Source organism: Bos javanicus, chromosome 11 (assembly GCF_032452875.1).
Source record: "Bos javanicus breed banteng chromosome 11, ARS-OSU_banteng_1.0, whole genome shotgun sequence".
In the NCBI taxonomy this organism is placed as follows: domain Eukaryota; kingdom Metazoa; phylum Chordata; class Mammalia; order Artiodactyla; family Bovidae; genus Bos; species Bos javanicus.
Window position 1 is genome coordinate 96,481,127 of NC_083878.1, and position 26,354 is coordinate 96,507,480.

General features: G+C 37.8%; 1 protein-coding gene across 3 annotated transcripts in view; it reads left to right on the forward strand.

The window, feature by feature from the left end:
- PBX3 (PBX homeobox 3) overlaps nt 1–26,354 on the forward strand; it is a 225,339-nt gene that overhangs the window by 186,450 nt on the left and 12,535 nt on the right. For all 3 annotated transcript variants that reach the window (XM_061433522.1, XM_061433521.1, XM_061433523.1), the window contains one exon: nt 2,713–2,848. In XM_061433522.1, coding sequence (XP_061289506.1) covers nt 2,713–2,848 — 136 coding nt within the window. The remainder of the gene's footprint in view (nt 1–2,712; nt 2,849–26,354) is intronic.

A 26,354-nucleotide genomic window follows, 5' to 3' on the forward strand; every position in this document is an offset into this window, starting at 1 on the left:
GGGAATTTTCTAAAGAATGTTTTTCTAAAAAATAAATGAAGTATAAGACCGAGTTCTCTCTTACGCCTTCGAGTGAATGCAAATACTGAGCTTTGCTTCCATCTATTCTTGTAGTGCCTCTCAGCAAGCCCTCTGCACTGAGAAGGCAAGGTTTTTCTGCTCCAGGCAAACATGCTCATTCAGATATATGATCCCCTTGCTCACCCTGGCTTTTTGTAAAGCCATACTCACATTTTCTTGGTAATTGGACAAGCCGACGCATGTACCGGCGTAGAACAGTTAGGAATAAATTTGTGTCAGTCCCTCTACTCTTCTAGTAGAAGGGCTATACTTTGGATGCAGCCAGACCGTCTGGGGTGAGTTATTCTATTCTGCCCATAAATTTGTTCTCTGAGGTTTTTTCGTGTTTTCTGAAACCAACCACTCCTAGGTGATGTCAATAAATGAGCCAAACTTATCTTTGCTCCCCCAGTATGTTTCTGCTCATTCCTCCTTTCATAAGTCTTCATTTCCCAAAGAAATGCCCTTGTGTGATTCCCTCCACCATACCCAGTCTTGCTGCTGGATTCCATGTTTTACAGAGTCACAAGCTCACATATTTACATGTTATGGAATTGAGTGGAGTGGCTGGATGAGGGGCAGTGAGGATTAGAGCAAATGGGTACATATCTGAGCGGACAGCCACCACTTAGCTGGCTGCCTCCTGAGAATGTGAGCCTGGTGTGACTGATCTTCCAAGTTTTCATAGGTAGCCAGAAACCTTTACAAGCAGGTCATTACTGTACTGTTTCAACAAGCATTATCTGTGGGCCAGGTAATTACTTGTAGGTTTGACAGTTTAAGTATCTATTCTAGACCTTTTCTACCCTACACACCCACTCACCCACTCCTCAGACTGTGCCTCTTGAAAGCCCCAGGAAAGGGCTTTGTTTTTCTTGTCAACAATGCACGACTCCTGTAAAAATGCTGATTGCTCTTCTTGGTGTACGTTTCTTTTCACCTGTGTCTTCCCTCACCGCCTCCCCCATCCAGCTCATCATCAAATCCTGTTGACTTTAATCCCCAAATAGATTTTGACTCTCTTCTTCATCCCTCAGGATACAGTGGTTTAACCTTCCAAAAAATTATTGAAATTAAGAAATTTCAGGTCTCATAACTTGAGATGTTTTGATCAGACCTAGATTTCTCGCTCCCTTGACTCTCCCTTAATGTTGAAACAGAGATCACATACTTAACCTGCCATGTTAGTGACATCATTTTAACTAGAAGAATCTTGTACGGTATGCACATTTACAACTGCCTACTGATGCTGTCTTTCCTGAGTACATGCTATCACAAGATCATTAAGATTATTTGTAAGACAATATTAGGAAAATTATTTGGGGAAAGTGTTTTCCAGTTACTGGAGAATTTAATTTAAAGTGAAATCTGAAAGATGCTTATTTTCACACTGGAATTCTTTAAAATCTTAATAATAAGACCCAAATATAAATGACATTTTTGCTATTTGAAATACCTTGTCAGCAAATACTTGATCTTCTGACATTCTGCCACCCCCTCCCAATAAAAATAAAGAACTTGTCCTCCCTTAGTTTTCCCCTGGTGAGCAAATCATACCTGGGACCAGGCAGTTACTTAAGAAGAAAAATCCAGAAATCCTTGATGTATTTTTTTTCCCTCACCTTCCTTCTCTGTATTCCCCCATTTATTCCCCCCATCCAATTTATTATCAAGTCCTATTGCTTTTACTTTTCAAACAGAGCTTGAATCTTTTTATTTCCATTACTCTCACCCTGTTGCCAGGTTACAATCATCTCTCAATTTGACCATTGCTGTTGTCTCTTTAAATATCTCTACATTTCCTTTCATGCCCTCCTCCAGCTATTCTCAGTAGTCACAATGATCTTTTTAAAATGTAAAACTTAAAACCTTTAATAGCTTCCTATTGTACTTAAAATAAAATTCAAAAATCCATAGAGGGTCCACTAAACCTGTGTAATCTGGCCCCAGTCCATCCTTCCAGACTCATCTCACGTATCTCCTGATTTTTCACTGTGCTCCAGCCTCCCCTAGCCCTTTAGACCGGCCAAGCTTTTTTCCTGTTTGAAGACCATTGCCTCTGCTTATTTCTCTTCCTTCTACTCTTTGTCTGACTAACTCATACACACTCTCCAGGTCTCAGATTAAATGTCACTCCTTCAAGGACACCCTTCCCGACTTCATAATCTGTGTTAGGTTTCCTTCTTAGACACTTTCATTATACCTTATACTTTTTCTTCATGGTACTTGACATGATCACCATAATTTATAAGTATTTATTTCTGTGGTGCTTATCTAATGTCTTTCTTTTCCTAACTCTCTAATCTCCTATAAACTTCCATAGAAGCCCTTATCTGTTTTGTTCCAACTGTATCCTTATTGAATATCTAGAACACATTAGATCCTTAATAAGTATTTGTTGAATAAATTAAATAGTGAAGTGAATTGTGCTTCACATTCTAGAGTTTTTCTTAGTTATCCTACATCTTAATGTGAATTGGATAGTTCTCTGGAGAATGCCAAGAGTGTAATTTACAATATCATGATGATACATGAGACCCTGAGAATGTTAAAAAATAGAAATCTAACTTTTTTTTGTATAATCCTAAGTAATATATCCCTCTCTGGTTAATGTGGATTATAACTACTATTCTCTTTTTGGTTCCTTCATAGACGAAAAAGGCGTAACTTCAGTAAACAGGCCACAGAAATCTTGAATGAATATTTTTACTCACACCTCAGCAACCCCTACCCCAGTGAAGAAGCCAAAGAGGAGCTGGCCAAGAAGTGCAGCATCACAGTGTCCCAGGTAAGGGGGAGTGCCATAGGTGCGGCTTGTTCCTCCGTGGATTGTAGGAGCCCTGCTCTTCTCCTCAGGGTGTTTTTATCAAATTTCATATCCAAATGTTTCATCATCAAAGAAGATATAAGAAAAACATAGATATTTCCACGTTTTTATGCAAGCTTTTAAAGCTTAGATAATTTCTTTTCACCCTAAATGTCAAAGAATCAAAATGATCCCCACTTCCCTAGCATACATCTCTAGAAAGAACAGAAACATACTTCGGGGAGAGACGTGGTTTACACTCACATGACTCTTCGGTAAACAGCATTGAGTTTCGCTTTCCTGATTTAGATGACTGGTCTAATCTTCTACCAGTGAGAAACCAACGTATTTGTTGTCAAAAGGAAGTTTCGTATAGCTCTGTGATGAAAGCTTTGAGGAGTTCTCCAAGTCCTTTCTTGATAACCGTGCCATGATATTTGGGTTTCAAAGATTTCTTTGCTTTTTTGTTATCCATGAAATAGAAGAATTAAATTCATGTCTATCCCTGCTTTTGTTGTTATTTTTTTAAATGTCTGTTTGTAATAAATCGTGCCCTGGAAGTTAGCTTTCATCTTCTAACACAAACACACTTAATTTTAGGCAGATAGACTTGTTTTATTTTTAATGTATTTGGCTGCGTCAGGTGTTAGTTGCAGCAAGTGGGATCTTCATTACGTCATGAAGGAACTTTGCTTGTGACACACGGACTCACCAGCTGTGGCATGCGCTCAGTGGTTGCGGCACATGGGCCCCATTGCTCCACCAGCATGTGGGATCTTAGTTCCCCAACCAGGGATTGAACCCACTTCCCCTGCACTGGAAGGCAGATTCTTAACCACTGGACCCACCAGGGAAATCCCAGACTTGCTTTTTAGACTGAGGGTTGGAGACAAATAAATAACCAAGTAACTGTACCTCCTTAAAAAATAAGTATATTCTATTGGCATTAGTTCTAAAATATAATTTTACTTAAATTCTCATATTACTGTTTATAGATTATAACTTGAATAACATTTCTTTATAGCAAACAAATGCAGTAGTCAACAGCCAGTTCTTGCAGTGGCACTTAAGGAAAAGCTCACTCTTGGCAGAAATTTCAGTGGTGCCTGGAAGTCATGTGACACAAATTGTAATGTAGCCTCTAAATAAATACTCACATAGGTCTGAAGTTCAAGATTCTAAAGATCCCTTTCACATTCTAATAAAAGTTTCATATCGGTGTTTTATTTTTATTGAAGTAGAGTTGATTTATAGTGTTGTGCCAATCTCTACTGTACAGCAAAGTGACAAGGCATTCCTTTTTTAGTATTCTTTTCCATTATGGTTTATCACAGGATATTGAATATATGTAGTTCCCTGTGTTATACAGTAGTACTTGCTGTTTATTCACCCTGTTCATAATAGTTTACACCTGCTAATCCCAGTAGCTCTCTCTGACTTAGAATTCAGATGTTTGTGGGCCCAGTTCAGATTAAGGTGTTTCATGCTTCTACTCCCTTTCTTGCTTTCTTTTTTACTTCTATAACATATTCACCACTGGAGGTTAACACATTATATACATTTTTCAAAAATCAGTATAATCCTGGTTTTTCACTGGTTGTACTTGCTTCTTATGTGTGTAATGTAGGATTTGTTAACACAGGCTTGTGTAACGAGTGAGAAGTTTTCTTCTGACTAGTCTGAACTAGGGAAGTTTTGCTGTACTTCTAAAATAGGCTGCTGCTGCTGCTGCTAAGTCACTTCAGTTGTGTCCGACTCTGTGCGACCCCATAGACGGCAGCCCACCAGGCTTCCCCGTCCCTGGGATTCTCCAGGCAAGAACACTGGAGTGGGTTGCCATGTCCTTCTCCAATGCATTAAAGTGAAAAGTGAAAGTGAAGTAGCTCAGTTGTATCTGACTCTTCGCAACCCCATGGACTGTAGCCCACCAGGTTCCTCCATCCATGGGATTCTCCAGCCAAGAGTACTGGAGTGGGTTGCCATTGCTTTCTCCCATAAAATAGGTTAGGATCCCATTTACCTTTTATTTTTCTAAAAAAAAAAAATCATTCACTGCTATATTCATTCTGTTGATTTTTCATAGAAAAATAGCTTAAGTTTTGGGAATTTTTTAGTAATTGCATCAATTAGAAATAATATAGACATAGATATATTTCTTTGTCTAAAAAGCAGACTTTATGACCTTTTTCCCTCCCCAATCAGCCTTTCAAATGGAGAATTTCAGCAATCAGTGTAAGATTCAGTGTAAATTGTGACGATTTCCTCTCCTTTTTACTTTTTCACACTTAAACGTGTTTGTTTCCCTCCACCATTCCCTTCTTCCCACATCTCTGACATGGAAACAGTGTTATTTTCACTATTAAAGACATAAGTTGCTAGCCTTTCTCCTCCTCCCCCCGCTTGTGTGGCATGCAGGGTCTTAGTTGCCCAACCAGGAATTGAACCTGTGCCCCTTGCATTGGAAGCAGAGTCTTAACCACTGGACTGCCTGGAAAGTCCAGTTGCTAGCCTTTTTAATTAGTATCCTTTTAAGTTGTTTAATTTCTCTATGAAAGCAGAGAATATTCCAGACCTGACAGGTGAACTGATTTCTAAAGAGAAAAAACAGTGTTTTAAATATGCATCATACGAAAGTACAATTAAAATTAGAATCCAGAGGGTGTAAATATACAAAGCTAACTTTAAAATATTGAAACCCACTGAAAATTGGCAACTATAGCAATACTTTTTGCTAGATTTAAAGTGATGAAATTGGTTTATTCTTTACTGCTTGAAATACTTAAAATACTGCTTAAAATACTTAATAATTAGGAATAAGAAAGGAATTCTCAGAAGAAAATGTAAGGAAATATCTTTAGTACTTTGAGAATAGTCTTTAAAAAGATAAAATGTGTAAGCAACAAGGGAAAAGGTTGATAAATTCAGTGGTAGGATGTCTATCAAAGTACTTAATAAAGATTGTGAAACATCAACATGATGCAACCATTTTAGTAAAGATTATATCAGGCAAAAATTATCAATAGACATTAAACCTAGGAGGATATTTGTATGAAGAATATGGTATTAAAGTATCTGTCCTCTCCATAGGCTTTTTTTAGTTATAAGGGATATTTTTTAGAAAGGCCATAATAGAGTGGAAAAATGGCATAAAACCTTGACCAGGTGATTAGAATCAACATGATCAAAGAGGGACATATGGACATTTATATAGTATTTTGCCCTGAAATGTAATCTGAGTCTAATCACTAGAAACATCAAAACATCAGCCAAACCCATTATGAGGAATGTTCTAGTTGGAAAATAGTGAGGAAGGAGTAATATTCTTTAAAAATATCAAAGACACACCATGGAAATATTCTAGATTAAGAGAGGCTAAAGAGACATCATGTGTAAATGCAATGTTTGACCCTAGACTGGATCCTCTACTGGAGGGGAAAATACCATAAAGGAATTATGTATAAATATTATAAATATTTATAAATTATTTATAATTATGTACAAATTATATTACTAAAGTAAACTATAATTTGTCATTGTACTGTGGTTATACAAGAGAACATCTCTAGTCTTACTAAATACACAGTGACTCACTCAGGGGTAAGGTGTATGGTAAGGGGCCATGGTGTATATATTCAATAATTTACGCTCATGGTTCAGGGGAAAAATGTGTGTTTATACACACACACACGTGCGTGTGTGTGTGTGTATGTATATTGTATTGTATTGTTCAGTCTCTCAGTCATGTCTGACTCCTTGCGACCCCATGGACAGCAGCACACCATGCCTCCCTGTCCCTCACCATCTCCCAAAGTTTGTCCTTCGTATTTATGTATACAAACACATACAAATATATATATACACACATACCCACACACAGCATGAGCGAGTGTGTGTGCTTGAGAGCCCAACAATGATAAAACAAATGGGGTAAAATGTTAATAATAGATGAATCTGGGTCAAGGGGATGCATACATATTCTTTACAATTTTTATTCTTGCAACTTCCATTGCAAGTTTGAAATTATTTTAGATAAAGCCTTTTTAAAATGTGAAGACAGTCTACAAACTGTAAGAAGATATTTGTAAGTGTATAAGCAAGAGGATTAAAATCCAAAATATATAGAACTCCTATAAGTTAATAAGAAAAAGATGTCGTAGTTGAAAAATAGGCAAAAACACAAGGATTTCATAGAAGATAGTTATCAGGAATCCATGATTTCAAAACTGCATTAAAGTAACATTTATACTTACTAGGTTGGCAAAAAAAATCCTAACACTTACTATGTAGAGTCCTGCACATTGGTTGGTACGTATATATGGCAGCAGGAACCCTTAAACATCATTGGTAGAAATATAAATTGGTATAGCCACTTTGGAAAACTTGGCATTATGTTATACCTTTGAATATACACATATTATTCAATCCATAACTTCACCTTTAAAGGAAATTGCCCTGGAAAACCTTGTTGTATATATTAGGGGACTTGTGGAAGTGTTCATAGTAGCATTGAAATGACAAAAATATTGAAATAAGCCAATTTTTCATTGACTGAAGAAGAGGATATACCCACTGTGATATACTACAATGGATTACTGTATAGCTATGAAAAAGAATGATTTATAGCTATACACTATACACATTAATTTGTGTGAATTCTAATACTGAAGTGAAAATGTGAATTGCAGACTATATATAGTATGATATTTTTATAAAGTTAAAAACCAAATAAACAGCATATTATTTAGGGGGTACATGGTTAAATATAAAGAAAGAAATGAAATGATAAAAAATATTGTTGATTAGAATGGGATTGGGAAGAAATATTCAAGGAGTTATAGTGGTATTGTTGTTTCAGTTCAGTTCAGTCACTCAGTCATGTCCTACTGTTTGCGACCCCATGGACTGCAGCATGCCAGGCTTCCCTGTCCATCACCAACTCCTGGAGCTTGCTCAAACTTATGTCCATTGAGTTGGTGATGCCATTCAACCATCTCATCTTCTGTCATCCTCTTCTCCTCTTGCATTCAATCTTTCCCAGCATCAGGGTCTTTTCAAACGAGTCAGTTCCTCACATCAGGTGGCCAATATTGGAGTTTCAGCTTCAGCATCAGTCCTTCCAATGAATATTCAGGACTGATTTCCTTTAGGATTGACTGGCTTGCTCTCCTTCCAGTCTGAGGAACTCTCAAGAGTCTTCTCCAACACCACAATTCAAAGGCATCAATTCTTCCACGCTCAGCTTTCTTTATGGTCCAACTCTCACATCCATACATGACTACTGGGAAAACCATAGCTTTGAGTAGACAGACCTTTACTGGCAAAGTAATGTCTCTGCTTTTTAATATGCTGTCTGGGTTTGTCATTGTGGTAGTGTATTTATTAAGTTGTAGATTTATTTTTATAGATTTGTAGAGGTTAATTTAATTTTTATGCATTATAAACCTACACATATAAGCCTAGGAAGTCATATGTGAATTATTAAATCTAAGTAGCAGAATTCTTAAAAGAATAGTTCCATTCATTTGTTAACAAAAATTTTCTTCTTGGGACTTTGCTGTCAGTCCGGTGGTTAAGACTCTGTGCTTCCACTGCAGGAGGCTTAGGTTCAATCCATGGTCAGGGAACTAAGATTCTGCATTCCGTGCAGTGTGGCCAAAAAAAAAAAAAAACACCCAAAAGCAAATAAAGTTTATTATAACACCTATTATGTGTCAGATACTTTGCTAGGGATGGAAGAGACATCTGTGAACTTTACAGGCTGAATCCCCTGCCCTGCCTGATAGAATTGTGTACACATGTCACTGAAAGATATATATAAATATGAATATCCTTATCAAGAGTATAATAGCCAAACTAGAAACAACAGAAAGATCCTTCAGTAGGAAAATGGATAAATAAAAGTGATATATTTGTATATATTTGGGATATTATGTAACAATGAGAATGAATGAACTAAACTATATGTAATTACATAATGCTGATTGAAAGAAGTCAGGCACTTAATGTATAGTTTATTACAGAGTTCAAAAGCAAGCAAAATTAATCTTAGTGTTAGAAATTAGAATTGGAAAGGGGAGTGTTTTTCAATCTAAATGATGCTTCCATGGGTGTATTTACTTTATGGAAATTTACCAAGCACTGTACTTATAATGTGTGCCCCTTTTTTTGTATATATATTTTTAAATTGACTAAAGGGTTACTTATACAATAGCAACAAATCTGCCCCTATGGAACTTGGATTTTCCTGGTAGGATACAAACAGGTAAAGTAAGTAAATGAAATTATAAGTTAGAAAAGGATAGGCATTATGGAGCAAAAGGAAGGAAGGAGAATAGGAAGGTAAAGGCTGTGGTTTTCAATAGAGTGGTAAGGAAAACTCCTCCTGAGAAAATGGCTTTTGGTAAAAATTGAAGGCGATGAATGACCAAGCCATGTGGCTAATTGGTGAAGAACATTCCAGGCAGAAAGGACAGTAAGCGCAAAGGCTCTGTGGTAAAAGTAGCCTGAGCAAGTGGGGAAAGTGGTAGGAAATGAAGTCAAAAAGACTGTGAGGTCCAAATGGTACAGGGGCCGTAGAGACCATGGTAATGACTTGGCCTTCTACTCAAAGTGAGATAGAATACTGAGGAGTGGCATGATCTGACTTAAGTTTTAACAGGGTCACCATGGGTGCTGTATTGACATTAGACGATGGGAGGCAAGGGGAAGCAGAGATGCCAGTTAAGATGCCACTGCGATAATCCAGGCAGAAGATGACGGTGGCTTGGACCAGGATGATAGTAGTAGAGGCTGAGAGATGACTGCATTCCAGGTAATTGAGAAGGTACAGCTGAGGGTTTACTGATAGGGTAACTTTAATATATTTGGCCTGAGCAGTGGAAGTGTGAAGTTGTCATTAAGTGTGTTGGGGAAGGATTTGGAAGGAATAGGTACTGGCATAAGATCAAGAGTTTGGTTTGGATCATATTAAATTAATTTGTATTATAGATGGCTCAGATTGTAAAGAATCTGCCTGCAGTACAGGAGACCCGGGTTTGACCCCTTGGTCGGGAAGACCCCCTGGAGAAGGGAATGGCCACCCTCTCCAGTATTCTTGCCTGGGAAATTCCATGGACAGAAGAGCCTGGTGGGCTACAGTCCATGGGATCGCAAAGAGTTCACAGTGTGATTTAGTAAGCTGGAGTTCCCCTTTTACATAACACTCTGAAAGTTCACAAAGAAAGAAATTTCATGAGCGCCGAGAATCATAGTTAAAATTGTCGTATATTCTTAATCAGTGGGGCAGATATTAATGTGCTTTTACTTTTTGGAATAGAGCTAACTTGCATTGATTATTCAAGTTAGTAAGTCACAAAAAACTCCATTGTTCTCCTGATTCCAATTTTGAATTTAAATAACTCAGGCCCTCCTTTCTCTGCCAGGTGTTTTTAGAATGAAAAATGTTAACTTATTCTTCACTGCTACTGTAATTGAAGTGTACTGTGAAGAAAAGATTGATTTTCTTTTTTAGCAGATGAGAACCTGAAATAATAGAGTGCTTAATTTGCAGCATTAAGTTCATTCATTCATTCATCCAACTTAGATATCTAACTAATGTAGCTTTTTAAAGCAGTACAGAAGACCCATTTCTGTAACTGTCTAGTGTGGAAAAAATTACATAACCCTTACTAATGAGGAGGCATGTTCAGAGAAGTTAAATGAATTGAGAAGAGTCACAAGTCTTGGTGAGTGGGAGAGCTGAAAGTTCTTACATAGAAGTTCTTGATAAAAAGAAATAAAACAGATTTTTACTTTTTTTCCTGCAAGAGGCAATGTGATTCCTCTTTCCCCTGGGCCCTGGCTCAGAGTCCTGGTTTGTGAGGTACAGGCTGGGCTTATATCACTAGGGCTGCATCATTTCCCCCTAAGCTACTTAGAGACTCCAGGCTAGTTAGTAGTCTGAGGTCTCCTTACTCATTAAACTACTTATTCCAAAGCAGTGAATATTCAGTAAGCTAATTAAAATTTGTAAGTAAGATTTCTTTATTAAAAAAATCTATTAAAATAAGAAGAAGCCCGTTAAAATAATAATTAGAGCAGAAAAAAAAAGATGACTATCAAATTACAGTATCTTTTGCAGCTATCCATAAAAGCCTTTTCAGTGATTTTGGCGGTAGAGAGAAGGCAGAAGCAGATTTCTACTCTAAGTATGCAGTTGGTGAACTGGAGACAAGTTGAAGGAAAATGGCAGCTATTTTGTTGAAGTGGATCTTTCACACTGTCTTAAAAGAAGGCTGCAAACCCCCTGTTCTGTGAAGTCTCTGATTTTGTGTCCTCTTGGAGATGTGATGTCATTAAACACTGTGCAAAGAATAAAGGAACAGGTTGTAAAAAGATGAGACCTTTGATGATGTTATAACTCCAAATACAGATAAGGCATATCTGCACAATTTCAAGAAAACAGGGAAGCCACTGATTTTTAATTGTTGTTCTTCTCTGCAAACAATCAGCACCATGATTAACTTGGTGCCTAAAGCTTGCTCTAGGGATGTCAGGTATTATATTCATCTTAGAGAATCTTCTTTAAGGGACTCTGTAATACTTGTTTGATGTGACACCCAACTAAGGATAGAGAGACGATTTCCAGCTTAGATGTAGTGTTTTTTGAGTTTTCCTATCAAGAAGAAGCCATAACCAGAATCATAGTCCCTCCAGTGTTTCTCCCCTTCACCACCTTGTCTGTCCTTTCCCTTTGAGCATTCCAGTCCGTCATCATTGCATCTCATCTTTCCACTGCTTCACTTCTGTGGTCAGACCAACAAGCCAAAGTATCAGTCAGGGTCCCAGGAGAAAACAGATGGCACACTCAAATTAGAATAATTTGAGGATATCTTAGTAAAGTGACTGTTTACACAAGTGTGGGCAGAGTGTAGGGAAACCACAAAGGATAATGCTGGTCCTGCTTGGTTCTTTTACTACCCCTTGGCCTAAAGAGATAAGGAAGATTATAGGAACCCACGACCTAGAAGCTCTGTGGAGAAGGCCAGTAACTGAGATCTTAAGTAAAAGCAGTATTACAATGAGGGAGTCTGGGGAACAAATACTCTGACCTTACTTTTCATCTCTTCTCATCTCCTACCAGTGACTTCCTTTGGCCAGAAGCCTCGAGGCATATAGGTCAGCCTCTTGGCGCCCAGAGTAGGGTGAGAGTAGATATAGATAGGGAAGAGTGAAAAGAGGAAATACAGTGTAGCCTGAAGGGCAAAGACGATCAGAACCAGCTCTGAGTGGTAACCTCACCCAGGAGATCTGGGCTTCTCTAGAGATGCTCTTGTGCTTCCTTTGTTCTTGTCTTCTGGCTTCTCTTCCTTCTTCTGTCAGTTTATGTGGAGAGCATATTATTTTTCTAAAACAAGTATGGATTTTTGAGAGTAGAAGCTACATAGTATAAGTAAGTTAATTTGATCCATCCAAATGTACATACCAGGAGTTTGGACTGTTTTCATGATTCTCTCAGCAGGCAGTGAGTGCCTCCTATGATCACTGTGGCAAAGAAAGGTGAATAAGATAATGTTCTTTTCTCTGAGAAATGTCAAATTCCTTGAGGGAGACAGACAATTGTGTTGCTGACAGGATACCAGAGTTATCCGAGGGAATGTACCAATGCATATGGGTGCCAATGAATATGGTACCAGGAGGGGTTTAGTGAGGATTAGGAAAGTACCCTCAACTTAAAGCTCTGTGACCTTGGGCAAGTCATTTAAACTTACTGTGCCTCATTTCCTTGTGTATAATTTGAATAAAAATAGCTAAATAAAGCTACAGTGAGTTTCAGTGAGAAGATATATAAATCTCCGAGCAGAGTCCTTATCAAAGAGTTAGAAAAATTATAATAATAGTTATTATTATGCTGTTTCTCCTGCCTGAGATGGTCTAACCCTGAACTTCCTACACATACGCATAAATATTTTAATTACTGCTCTTTCAAAGCTTACTTCAAATATCAATTCTTCAAGAAAGTTTTGCTTGAACTTCCAGTTCATATCCTCTATTATATACTTTCATAGCTTCTCATTCTTTTCCTTGATAACACTTACCACAATTGTAAGTAACTAATGAATTGTTTAATGCTATTCTTCTGATAGCTGGTGAATTCCCTGTTGATTGAGATTGTGATCTTATTCAGCACTATATCCTGAATGCCTAGAAGAGTGTACAGCACTTAGACACTCAGTGAGTATTCGTTGAAGAAATGATTTAGATAGAAAGCCAAGCTGGAGCCTGATTGGGGAAGGTCTACAGTTATGACGTTTAGATGTCTGTAATTATGCCTATAATTATATGGTTGACCAGTTTAGATTTGTTTTGCATTAATTAATTAGTTATACATTATTCATTCAATAAGTGATTTTTGGTCACTGTGCTAGTCTGTCCTTGTGGAGCTTACATTCTAATGAGGAGAGAAGGATAATTCATACATACATATATATATATATATATATATATATATATATATATATATATATATATAATGTATGTGTTTGTGTATGCTCAGTTTGTCCACCTCTTTGGAATCTAAGGAACCAAAGCCCCCTCGTCTCCTCTATTTTTGGAATTTTTCCAGGCAAGAACACTGGAGTGGGTTGCCATTTCTGTCTCCAGGGGATCTTCCCAACCCAGGGATCAAACCCACGTCTCTTGCATCTCCTTCATTGGCAGGCAGTTCTTTACCACTAGCTCAGCTGGTAAAGAATCTGCCTGCAATGCAGGAGACCTCAGTTTGATTCCTGGGTCAGGAAGATCTACTGGAGAAGGGATAGGCTACCCACTCCAGTATTCTTGGGCTTCCCTGGTGGCTCAGCTGGTAAAGAATCTGCCTGCAATGCAGGAAACCTCAGTTCGATTCCTGGGTCAGGAAGATCCACTGGAGAGGGGATAGGCTACCCACTCCAGTATTCTTGGGTTTCCCTGGTGGCTCAGCTGGTAAAGAATCTGCCTGCAATGCAGGAAACCTCAGTTCGATTCCTGGGTCAGGAAGATCCACTGGAGAGGGGATAGGCTACCCACTCCAGTATTCTTGGGCTTCCCTGGTGGCTCAGCTGGTAAAGAATCTGCCTGCAATGTGGGAGACCTGGGGTGGGAAGATCCACTGGGGAAGGGATTGGCTATGCACTCCAGTATTCTGGCCTGGAGAATTCCATAGGCTGTACAGTCCATGGGGTCACAAAGAGTCAGACATGACTGAGTGACTTTCACTTTTCACTTTTCTTTACCACTAGCACCACCTGGGAAGCCCTATATATAAATAATGTATAATTATATATGTTGTATATCTTATATTTTAAATATAAATACTATATATAATGCCCTATGGTGAATAAGTGCTATGAAGTAAAATAAGGGCAATATAGATTTATGGGTTGGGGTGATGTGTTCAGATTTATGAAAGATAAATCTAGCACTAATGTGTAAGGTCAGTTTGAAAGGGAAAACCCTAGAATGAGAGCGACTATGTAGGGGATTAGTGGCATAGTTTAGGAAAGAGGTGGTAGGGATTCAAATTAGGCCACTGAAAGCAGAAAACAGGGATACATTTTTAAAGTATTTTGGGGATAGAACTGGTATTATGGAGGTTGGGTTAACAATTGGATATGCATATAAGAAGGAAAGAGTAGAAGTTAGTGGAGGTTTTTAGCCTACATGATTGAAGATGGTGATATTATTAACTGATATAGGAAACACATAAGGAAATGCTAAGGGCTTTTTTTTTTTTCCTTATTTATTTATTTATGTTCTTTTTAGGAAATGCTGGTTTGATGGAGGGGAGAGTATAGATCTATAATAACTATGCCAGATTTGCCTTGCCATCAGTATCCCAGTTGGGAAATGTTCAATTTGGAAATATAATTTAGGGGAAAGATCAAGTTTAAAGATTCAGCTTGAGAATCATTCACTTAAATTCATAGTTGAATGGATGATGTTGGTGAGGGAACTTGCAGGTAAGAAGAAAATAAGGCCACAAGTAATGACTTTTCCATGGGTTGTTTGTCAGCTCTGAGAGGATGATTAAGAGGTTAAGCTATGCTTCTGACAACTTTGAAGGGCTGAGAAGGCAGGATTTGGTGTAAGGGTATCTGGGACCTATGAAGGGGGAGGATACTTTGCTTCCCTTGCATTGTGTTAGGGCTTATACTACCAGAGCTACATCTTAGTAGCAGGGGTCCATTGGAAGTGTACATAGACCCTCACGGAGCCTGGAATTCTGTTTCAGAATACCTCAGTCCTTGACTTGGATTGCTAGTCCTCATCGGTGCCTGGACAAGCAAGTATAATTTTTTGTGTGGAGAAAGATAGCACCATTCTAGAGTTCAAGTTGTTTCTAAACAAAACAAATACAACATTGGGGACACAATCGGGGGGGGGGCGGAAAGCAGACATAGAAGAAGACATAACAATATATATTGAAACCAGCAGAAATAACAGACAATAGAAATGGATCCAAAGAACTTTAGAAAATAAAAGGATCTGATATGGAGTGTAAAATACTATGCTGTATATATTTAGCACAGTAAGCAAAATGGAGAATTTTGTCAGAGAGCTGGAAACCATAAAAAACATTGTATGGAAGTTTTAGAAACAAAAATAAAGTAACCAAAATTAAGAATTCAGTGTATGGATTTTAAAGCAGGTTAAACATAGCTGAAGAGAGAATTAGTGAACTGGAAGATGGGTCATAAGAAAATAACCATGCTGAAGAATGGAGAGACAATAGGATAGAAAATCAGGAGAAAGAGTAAGGGACGCTGAAGGTATAGTAAGAAGTCTAACATAAAAGTCATTTCAGTCCCAGAAGCAAACATAATAGTGTGTCAGAAGCAATATTTGAAATGTAAAGGCTTCTAACTTTCCAAAACTGATGAAAGACTCTAAGCCCTAGATTTACCAAAAGGTACAATTCCAAAAGAAGATAGATAAATAGGAGTCCACACTGAACACAGTAAAAACAAAAGCCACCAGTGGGAAAAATAAGAGTGACTTCAAAGGCATAGCCATTAGGCTGACTGCTGATTTCTTAATGAAAACAATAAAGCCATAATACTGTAGAATGATAAAAAGATGAAATAAATTAAATGTCAGCCTAGAATTCTGTATCTGCCAAAAATGATCTTTCATAGTAGAGGTGAAATGAAGACATTCTCGGTAAAAAATTGAGAGAATTTGTCCCATTTTTTCTCTAAAGGAAGCACAAAAAATATGGCAGAAGTAAAAATATTTCATATAGAAGGCAGAAGATACAGGAAGGAGTGGAAAGCAAAGAAAAGGGTAAATGTGTATGTGAGTCTAAATAAATATTGAGTGTTTAAAATAATAACAATATCTTATTTGTTTATAATACATATAGAATTAAAATACACAGTAATAATGCCTGTTAAGTTATTTAATGCTCTTAAATTTTTTGCAAAAGATGGTAAGAATACCAATTAACATAATAGTACCAGTTAATGTTAGACTTTGATAGTTAAGAATGTATAATCTCTAGGGAATCACCTAAAGAATACTAAAGGAGTGTATAACTTCCAAATAAAGAAGGAAATGTAGAATAATTTTTGAAAATAAGCAGTCTAAAAGAAGGCAAGAAAGGATTAGAAAAAGAACCCAGTAAGTGGGACAAATAGGGAGCGCTTAGTAAGATGATAGATTTAAACCCAGATATTTCAGTAGTTACATTAAACACAAATGAAATCTAATTGGCAAATATCGTTGAATAAGATATAAAAATAAAAGCTAATTTCTTATATTCTCTAATAGATATATCTAAAGTATAATGACACAGAAAGAATGAAAATAACAGTGTGGGGGAAAAAATACAACATGCAAACAATAACCAAAAACAAGTTGGCATTTCTTTATTAATATTGGATGAAGAACGCTTGAAGACGAAAAATGTTACTGCAGATAAAGAGACACTAAATATTAATGACACAGCTCTTCTATATTTGTATGTACTTAATAACAAAGCTCAAAAAACATAAATCAAAAACTAACTGAATGATAATGAAAACACAACTATCAAGAGTCATGGGATAGGAATTCCCTGGTGGTCCAGTGGTTAGAACTCCACACTTTAACTGCCAAGGGCCCTTGTTCAGTCTGATGGGAGAACTAAGATCCCACAAGCCATGCAGCATAGCTGCCCCACCTTCCCATCCTCCAAAACAGGGGAGATTCTCAAATACTGATATAAATAGTTTCCTTTTCTCCCTCCTGACTTCCTAAAGTTAGGTACTTAGCCCATTGCCCTTCAGGTACACCAGATTCTCTACCAAACCTGTGTTGTTACTTGTGTTGCATTTAGGCAATGATACTATTCTTTTGGGCTTCCCTTTTGGCCCAGTGGTAAAGACTCTGCCTACCAATGCAGGAGACGCAGGTTTGATTTCTGGGTTGGAAAGGTTCCTTGGAAAAGGAAATGGCAACCCACTCCAGTTTCTTGCCTGGGAAAGTCACATGGACAGAGGAGTCTGGTGGGCTACAGTCCATGGGGTTGTAAAAGCATCAAACACGACTTAGCAACTAAAAAACAACAACTTTTCTTTCATATCACTTGTTTTGAGAAATTGGGAAGGTACAGAAACAGACTTCACCCTACCATTATTAAGTAGCAGTGTGACATTAAGCAAATTGTTTAACCTGAAGTTCCCGTTTTGTGACTCGTAAAATTAGGATTGTGATAGTTTCCTCAGAAGTTTGAGGGCTAAATGAGATCATACATGTTGATTGCCTAATACAGGGCTGGTATGTGGTGAATGCTCCTTAAATGCTCATTTGTCATCTATTCAACCATGGTTTTCTTTCCGGGTAGGTTGTATATGTAGAACCTCATAAAGTTCCCAAAATAAAGAGAGAAAAGATGCCCTGGCCACTGGCAAACTAGTTGCTAGAAGCCCTCAGCTCCTAGGTTTTCACAGGCTTCATAGAGATGAGAGCTAGAGTGGGCACGGGGTGGGGAGTTGGAGGTCGAGTGAGGTTGTTGTGTCTATTCTTATTCTCTGAATAGATCTACCCTAAGTGTATTCTTTACTCTAAAAATGCACGTGGTTCATTTTTAATGAGAATTAATTATGTATGTTGAAAGGGTAGGCTATCTTTTGAGGATAAGTATTTATATTTTACACAAATTCAATGAAATTTTCTGGATTTTTTAAAAGAAAACCCAGAAAATACATACTGGGGTGTGTATTATTTGGTAGGGAAGAGGCATTTGAATAAATACTGGTTCCCATGAAACAAAAGGCTCGACTATCAGATTTCTTACATAGGACATGGAATACATTTTGATGTTTTTAATTACAGAAATTAGATTATAATTATGACCGATTCACATTGTTGTATGGCAGAAACCAACACACTATAGGGAAATTTTCCACGAATTAAAAATAAACAAAATTTTTTAAAAAATGAATTAGATTTACACGAAAGTTATCTGGACAGAAATATGGTCCACTGTTGTTTAAAAATGCTCTTGAGTTTTAATTCTGGAATGCTGATGTATTGCCTTGGGAGACGGCCCTGCCTCTCATTGCGGCTGATGGGAGTCAGTTTCACAGCTGTGATGTCAGTGCTTCAAAAGTCTGTCGAAGAAGGACTTCCCTGGTGGTCCAGTGGTTAAGACTTTGCCTTCCAGTGCAGGGCACCCAGGTTTGATCCCTGGTCCCGGAGCTAAGATCCCACATGCCTTGAAGCCAAAAAATCAAAACAAAAACCAGAAGCAATATTGCAACAAATTCAAAAAGACTTTTTTAAAATGGCCCACATCTAAAAAGAAAAAAACTCTTTAAGAACAAGCAAACCAAAAAAAATCCAAAATCTGTCAAAGAGTTTCCATGGAGGCTGTGAAAGTGAAAGTCGCTCAGTTGTGTCTGACTCTTTGCGACCCCGTGGACTATACAGTCCATGGAATTCTCCAGGCCAGAATACTGGAGTGGGGAGCCATTCCCTTCTCCAGGGGATCTTCCCAACCTAGGGATCAAATCCAGGTCTCCTACACTGCAGGCAGTTTCTTTACCAGCTGAGCCACCAGAGAAGCCCAAGAATACTGGAATAAGTAGGGTATCCCTTCTCCAGTGGATCATCCCAACCCAGGGTCTCTCTTGCGTTGCAGGCAGATTCTTTACCAGCTGAGTTACCAGGGAATCCCATGGAGGCTATAGAGGAACCTATTCAATTGTACACCTACCTGATACATTTTTTATTTTTTAATGAAAGAAATAATTTTAAAGGAATCTTTAACTGAAAACATTGTCTGTGGTAATTTAGAACCACCCCTCAGCGTGTGTTTTAGAGAGATGAACGGTGTCATTTGTTCTTCATGTACTGTGGCCGCAAGGCTGACGTTTTATATACTTTTGCAGATGCGCCTCTCTGTGAATGTCACGAGCAGTTACCAGTCTATCATGCACTGAGTAGAAAGGGCAGAGCCAAACTGTAAGGGTGTCAGTATGTTATGGCAATAAAATTTTTCGCAGCCTCAAATAAAAAAATACAGTACTTGACAAGTGCATCTGTTTTAAATTATTTCAGATACTATGGAAACAGAATTTCTGTTTGTTCAGTTCTCCCATTAGAAGTGAATTGTGTTTCCAAAAGCTGGTTTTCAAGTCAGTTGTTCAGAGTTTGGAACTTACTTTCTAAAAAGAAAATGAAATGGTCTGGATTCTTGGGCTAGCTCACATTTTAACCGTAAAGGAAATGAAATATTTTACACTGAAAAAGTAGGCTGAATATTTGAGAGAAAAAATTATTTCTCTCATTAAAAAAATTAAAAATGTGTCAGGTAGGTGTACAATTGAATAGGTTCCTCTATAGCCTCCATGGGATTCCCTGCTTTGGTAGCCCTAACCACTTAATATAATAGAAAATAAAAATTGAAAGAATTCTTTTTGTTTTATGAAGAATATTAAGGAAAAGCAAGTCTTATTACACAAGGTATAGCGGGAAAAGCACAGGAAAAGCTGTGGCCCTCAGGCAAGCTAGATAAACTCTCTGACTTCAGTTTTCACATCAGTTAAACTGGGTCTTTGTGGTACTACATGAGATAATAATGTAAAATTCCTGGTAAAATGACTGGCTTTAAATGAGCTCTCCATAAATGGCTGCTGTTAAAATATAGGTACAGGTAGGATCCAAACCCAGGTTTCCTACAAATTCCAGGTCCACTGTCTTGTCTGGCAAGTGGCTGTGTTGGGACAGGAGCAACGGAGGGACCGGGAGGCCAGGATAGAGCTGTCAGTTTGTGTGGAACCACGCCCCACAGACGTGGCGGACAGGAGCTCTTGGTCAGATGTCACCTTCCTGGGAGAAGGCTTATCACGCTCAGGTGTACAAGGGAGCAGCCCCTTTCCCCTTCGCTCACTGCTCCCTAGTCTCTACTGCCAGGACCCTGCCAGTACTGGGGGCAGAGACAGGGTCTCTCAGAATCCAGAACTCTCCAGAAAGGGTGACCTGACCTTGTGACAAGAGGAAGTGTGACCTGCAGAGGGTTTTTTGTTGTTGCTCTTGTTGCTTGTTTGTTTTAAGAACAGGAAGAGCTAACACTTACCTGGTGCCTAGCACATCCCAGGCGCAATCCTGTGCCTTTTAACATATTATCTCACTTAGCGTTCAAGGCAGCCCTATGGGGAACAGGCATCATTACCCCATCTTGTAGACCAGGAAAGGAGAACTTAGATGATGTGACTGCACGAAGGTGACACAGCTAGGAAATTACAGAGCAGGGATTCACACGCAGGTCTGTCAGCTCTCAGGCGCCCTCTGGGTTCTCAAGGGAATGCACACGTGTGGTCATCTACAGTGTGTCCAGGCTTTCTGTCTTTTTATAAACTTTACTGGTTGTGTGCCCTTGGGAAGGAGAGGAATGGAATGAGATTTAGTTTATTAACACCATTAACTTTAAAAATTGAACAGGATCTGGCTTCCATCCCTCATTTCAAATCGAACCACATAATGGGGATGAAAACATATTGATTAGAGAGAAACTATTTATTAGAGGTAAAATTGTTTACAGTGTAAATAAGCTACATGTTCCATTATACATGACTTGGCCTTTCAACATTTCATAATCTGTTGCATTTAATTAGGCACAGTACATAAAGTATGCATCACAAGTAAACATTGGAAACACAATGGCAAATTTTTCTAAGATCTGTGCTTCATAAATTTTCAGTTTGCTAATCTCAGTAATTATGTTTTGGTGTCAGCTGCTTTTTCCAAACAAGTGCTGATTCTCTCCCTTAAGTCTTTAAGGAAGCCAAACTGAGGATGAACTCTAAAGTTCTGCACTTCTCCCTATTGAAGATTAAGTCATTAAGTAATATTTTTTCTCTTTTATTTAACATTGTTATTAAAATGGTAAATAAATGGAGTGATAGAATTTGAAATGTAAGGTACAATTAATGCTAATTAATAAATTGGCTTTCAGTGACTATAGAGACATTTTAGATGGTCTAGCTTTTTAAATTTGAATGACATTTTTCTTAAAGGCAAAGCAATCTGGGGAACTTTAGTGGTTTGAGAATTACAAAGTATCTGATTTTAATTATTTCAAGAATTCTCAGACCTGCCAACCCTCAGATAGAATACAGGAATGGGATTGTTGAGTCCTGTAGCTGTGTGAGCCAGCACAGTGCCTGGCAGTTACACTCTTCAGGATTATTAAATGACTTCTAAGTGACTTTTTTTTAAAAAGAAGATTGGTTACAGTTTTCATTGAAAAGTGCATGTTTTTTGAAAGTCTTTTTTTCTAATGAAAAAAAAAAAAACCAGAAATTACTCATCTGAAATCAATTTGAATATTTGAAAACACATAGAAAAACACAAAATTAGAATTTACTTGTAAACCCATTCCAAACAATAAAAGACACGTGTCCTAGTACTTTTTGTATGCATACATGTATGTGTATGTTTGCATGTACACACCTATGTATGTCTATGTGTATTTTTACCCCACCTCAAATTCTTATTCTCTATGAGAAGGAAGAAAAAGCCCTTTCCTCCTCTTTACAATACATTGTGAATAGTAACCCCATGTCAATAAATATTTGTCTTCAACATGTTTAATCAGTGATCATATTCCATTATACAGATGTGCTATAAATTAATATCTCCTCTCTTTTTACTATTTTAAATAAGACTGTAACAAATCTCTTTCATATGTATCTCTAAATATTTACTCAAGATAAATTCTAAGTAATGCTGAATCCAAACATATGTCTATCCATATTTGCTGGCTTACTTTACAGAAAGGCTATGCTAAATAATAAGTAAAATGTGTCTACTGCTCTCAGTTTATTTCTTTAAATGTTTTTGATTTCCTGATGGTAACAAATTTGTTTGTTGAGCTCTGAAAGGTCACTGTGACACATCTAAGTGACTGCCTGAGTGAGCTTTGTTTTTACAGCTCAAGGTCTTCCCTGGATGCATCCTGTCCAAGGGACTTCCACATGTCCTCACACAGAGAAATTAGTGCATCCGTGGGGCTTTCCTGGTGGTCCTGTGGTTGGGACTCCAGGCTTCCACTGTTGGGAATATGGGTTCTCTCCCTGGTTGAGGAACTAGGATCCCGCATACTGCACCGTGCAGCCGAAAAATAAACTAACTAAGTAAGATAAATAAATAAATAAAAGAAGTTAATGCAAACAGAGTGTGCCTGCTCACTTGAGGCAGCAGTCTTAAACGCGGGTGCACATGCTTCACAGAGTAGGTGAAGGTTTTCCAGAGGGTACAAGGGCATGCATGGTTTTAAAAGGGTTTCACTGGTCAGCTTTCCTTTGTGTGTGTGTGTGTATATATATGTGTGTGTGTATGTATGTATATATAAATGTATATATACATGCTGCTGCTGCTGCTGCTGCTAAGTTGCTTCAGTCGTGTCTGACTCTGTGCGACCCCATAGACGGCAGCCCACCAGGCTCCCTCGTCCCTGGGATTCTCCAGGCAAAAACACTGGAGTGGATTGCCCTTTCCTTCTCCAATGCATGAAAGTGAAAAGTGAAAGTGAAGTTGCTCAGTCGTGTCTGACTCTTAGTGACCCCATGGACTGTAGCCCACCAGGCTCCCCTGTCCATGGGATTTTCCAGGCAAGAGTACTGGAGGTGGGTGCCATTGCCTTCTCCAGTATATATACATACTCCTTCCTAAAACCCACTTGCCTCAGAAAGCTGCTAGGGTGGAAGTTCATGTGGTTGTCCTTTTTCCTCTTCCCCTTTCCACCTGTTCTTTTCCCACTTTATGAAATAGGTACTCCCACTCATTGCCCCAGAGTGTGAGACCCTTTCTGGTGCTCAACAAAGGATTGTGTGAAATATTGGTGATAACCAAACCTCCTTCAGTCAGCACTTTATAATCCAGCACCCTTCTGCTTAATACATGTGTTGATTCTGAATTGAAAAATGTGTTCAAAGTATTCAGTGGTTTACAAAAAAGTTAGTGAATCAGAATCTAACCAATGTTCCCCTCTGAAGAACTCTGACTTCATAAGGGGGAATTTCAATGCTGATAAAGATAGAATTTTTAACAATAAAGTGGTTTTTTTTCAGCTATTAAAAAAATAAATGAATGTGTGATAAAACCTTACTTTTGATGGTCAAAGTAAGTATTATTTATCAAAATAAGTATTTGTATTGCTTTGATTAATTTTAGATTCAGTGTACTGATAGCTTAATCCAGAACATGTTAAGCATGTAGAGCATTATAATTACAGGAAATAAAAAAGAGTTTAAAATATTCAATTTCCATATATTACTTGTAAAACATAAAAGTATATTGCATTAGTATAATATGGGAGGGAAATGAAATGGAAATACAGTTCCAAAAACAAAAGAGAACACAAAAATTTTGACTATTAAAGAAAAACAAGTTTATATGTTTTTAAAATGGATAGTGGGTATCAATTTTCTATTTATATTTGGTTGGATGCATTTTAAAGAACAGTGTTACAGTTTTATTTTAAAATGTCAACATTTATGGCATACTAAAATAACATTGTTTATAACTGTAAGCTCATAATGAAAAATTGTAGATGCCAACTTAAAAAATGTACAAAGGAGAAAAAAATGTATGAGCAAGTACCTGATTTTTCACCTTTTTTTTAGGCAGTATTCCAAGAAAAGGTGTGCAGACTACTAATATGGGATAGTCGCCTAGACAAAAGGCTGCCTCACCTGGCTTCAGGTGGTCTCACAGGAACTGTTCCCCGCAATCTCAGTCTCCCTTCCACTTAGTGAGCCCTGGGGTGGTGTGGGTGATGAGAGCACCAGCAGAGCTCTTCTTCAGGCTTTCCCTGGTCTGGAGCACTCTCTCCTCTCCTGTTTCTTAGCCAGAGGCTGCTGGTCCGTCAGGTGCTTCACCCTGGTACCCATGGCTTCTTGCTCTCTCTCGGCTCCCTTGTTCTCCACGATGAAAGTATTCCTCACTTGTTAGACCTCACTTCTTCCAGAAACACTCCTTGCAGAAACACTCCTTGATTCTCCTTTCCTATTTTCCTTTAGAATGGTGTCTCCTTCCCCTTTCATTATAAAAGAGAAGTTAAGAAATTAAGGGAAAGGGGAGTCAAGTCAGAAAGTAGAAAAAGTCTCTGGGATCTTGGAGAGGTCCAGGTAGATGGAGGCAGCTTATATTTTTGGCTTCTTTGTTTGAACAGGGCTTCTAGAGGTTTGTACCTCTGAAATATGGAGTCTCAGTAGAAATACTATTGAATTGAATTGAAGCTGAAGTCCAGTTCAAATTTCACCTTACCTTTGAATTCTCCTTTGATTTCCCATACCTGCTGGGGCTTATCTTCCTCCAGATTCCTTTTAGAGTCTGTTCTCTGTAGTTTAGTGTGTTATCATCACCATCATGCAATTTTTGTTAATTATTTGAATATGCAGCATTGTTTTTATGACCAGATTGTAAGTTCTAGGCAAGTAGAAGTTCCTGTTTATTTTTTTGTCTCCCCCATGGCACCTAGTACAGCACTGACTGTAACACGTATTCAATAAATACACCACAGTTAATTGTAAAAAAGGGGGGAAAACTGATAGGGAGTTATGGGGTTGAAATCTGGATTTGTCATCCTTCACTATATGATTTAGGGCCATTTGTGTACAGTCTGCATCTCTTGATTCTTCATGGATAAAACATGGGTGACAGTGATAATTAATAGTATTAGGTAATCACTATGGGCCCAAACCATTAATGTACCTAACATTTCTATGAGAAATATATTAACCTTATTATTGTTCTCATTGTATATGACAGGAATACTAAAATAATCTGTCCAGGGCCACTCATAGTAAATAACAGTGTGGATTTGAAACCAGACCAAGTCCCAAGTATTTATTCAACATGTGATACTGCCCACATCTGATGTATCTACCTCAGAGTTAAAGATTCTAAGTGAATCTGAGAATTAAGATTAAAGATTAATCTTAAATCTTTAAAGATTCTAAGTGAGTAGAAGGCACTGGGTATATTTTTGGGAAAAAAAAAAGTAAAAAAGTGATACAAAAGTTGAATTTAGTTACTGTATTTGGAAAGCATGTTTACTTTTCTCCCCAGCTGTATTGAGGTATAACTGAAACATAACACTGTTCAAAGTGTGCAGCAGATTGACACAATACATTTAAAAACTGCAAAATAATTACTACACAGTGTTAGCTACACCACCTCCATCCCATGACATAGTTACCATTTGTTTTTCCTGGTGAGAACACTTAGGATATACTCTTAGCATTCAAGTATGTGATACAGTATTATTAGCTATACCCAATCCCTGGTAACTTCCACTCTACTCTGTTTCTTTGAGTCTGTCTTTTTTAGATTCCACATTTAAAAACATTTTAATTTTTTGCAGTTCGTAGGTTATCTTTTCATTTATGGTTTCCTTTGCTGTACAAAAGCTTATAAGTTTGATTAAATCCCATTTGTTTATTTTTTGCTTTTCTTTTTATTGCCCTAGGAGACTGACCTAGGAAAGCATTGGTACAATTTATGTCAGAGAATGCTTTTCTTATGTTCTCTTTTAGGAGTCTGATGGTATCATGTCTTATATTTAAATTTTCAAGTCATTTGAGTCTCTTTTTGTATCCGATGTAAGGATGTGTTCTGATTTCATTGATTTACATGTGGCTGTCCAACTTTCCCAACAACACTTGCTGAAGAGACTGTCTTCTCCCTGTTATGTGTTCTTGCATCCTTGGTCAAAGATTAATTGTCCATAGGTGTGTGGGTTTATTTCTGGGCTTTCTGTTCTGTTTCATTGATCCATATGTCTGTTTTTGTGCCAGTACCATGCTGTTTTGATTACCGTAGCTTTGTAGTGTTATCTGAAGTCTGAGAGGGGTATGCCTCCTGCTTTGTTCTTTTTTCTGTGAATTGCTTTGGCAATTCTATGCCTTTTATCGTACCATGTAAATTTTCAAATTATTTGTTCTAGTCCTGTGAAAAATGTCATGGGTAATTTGATAGGAAT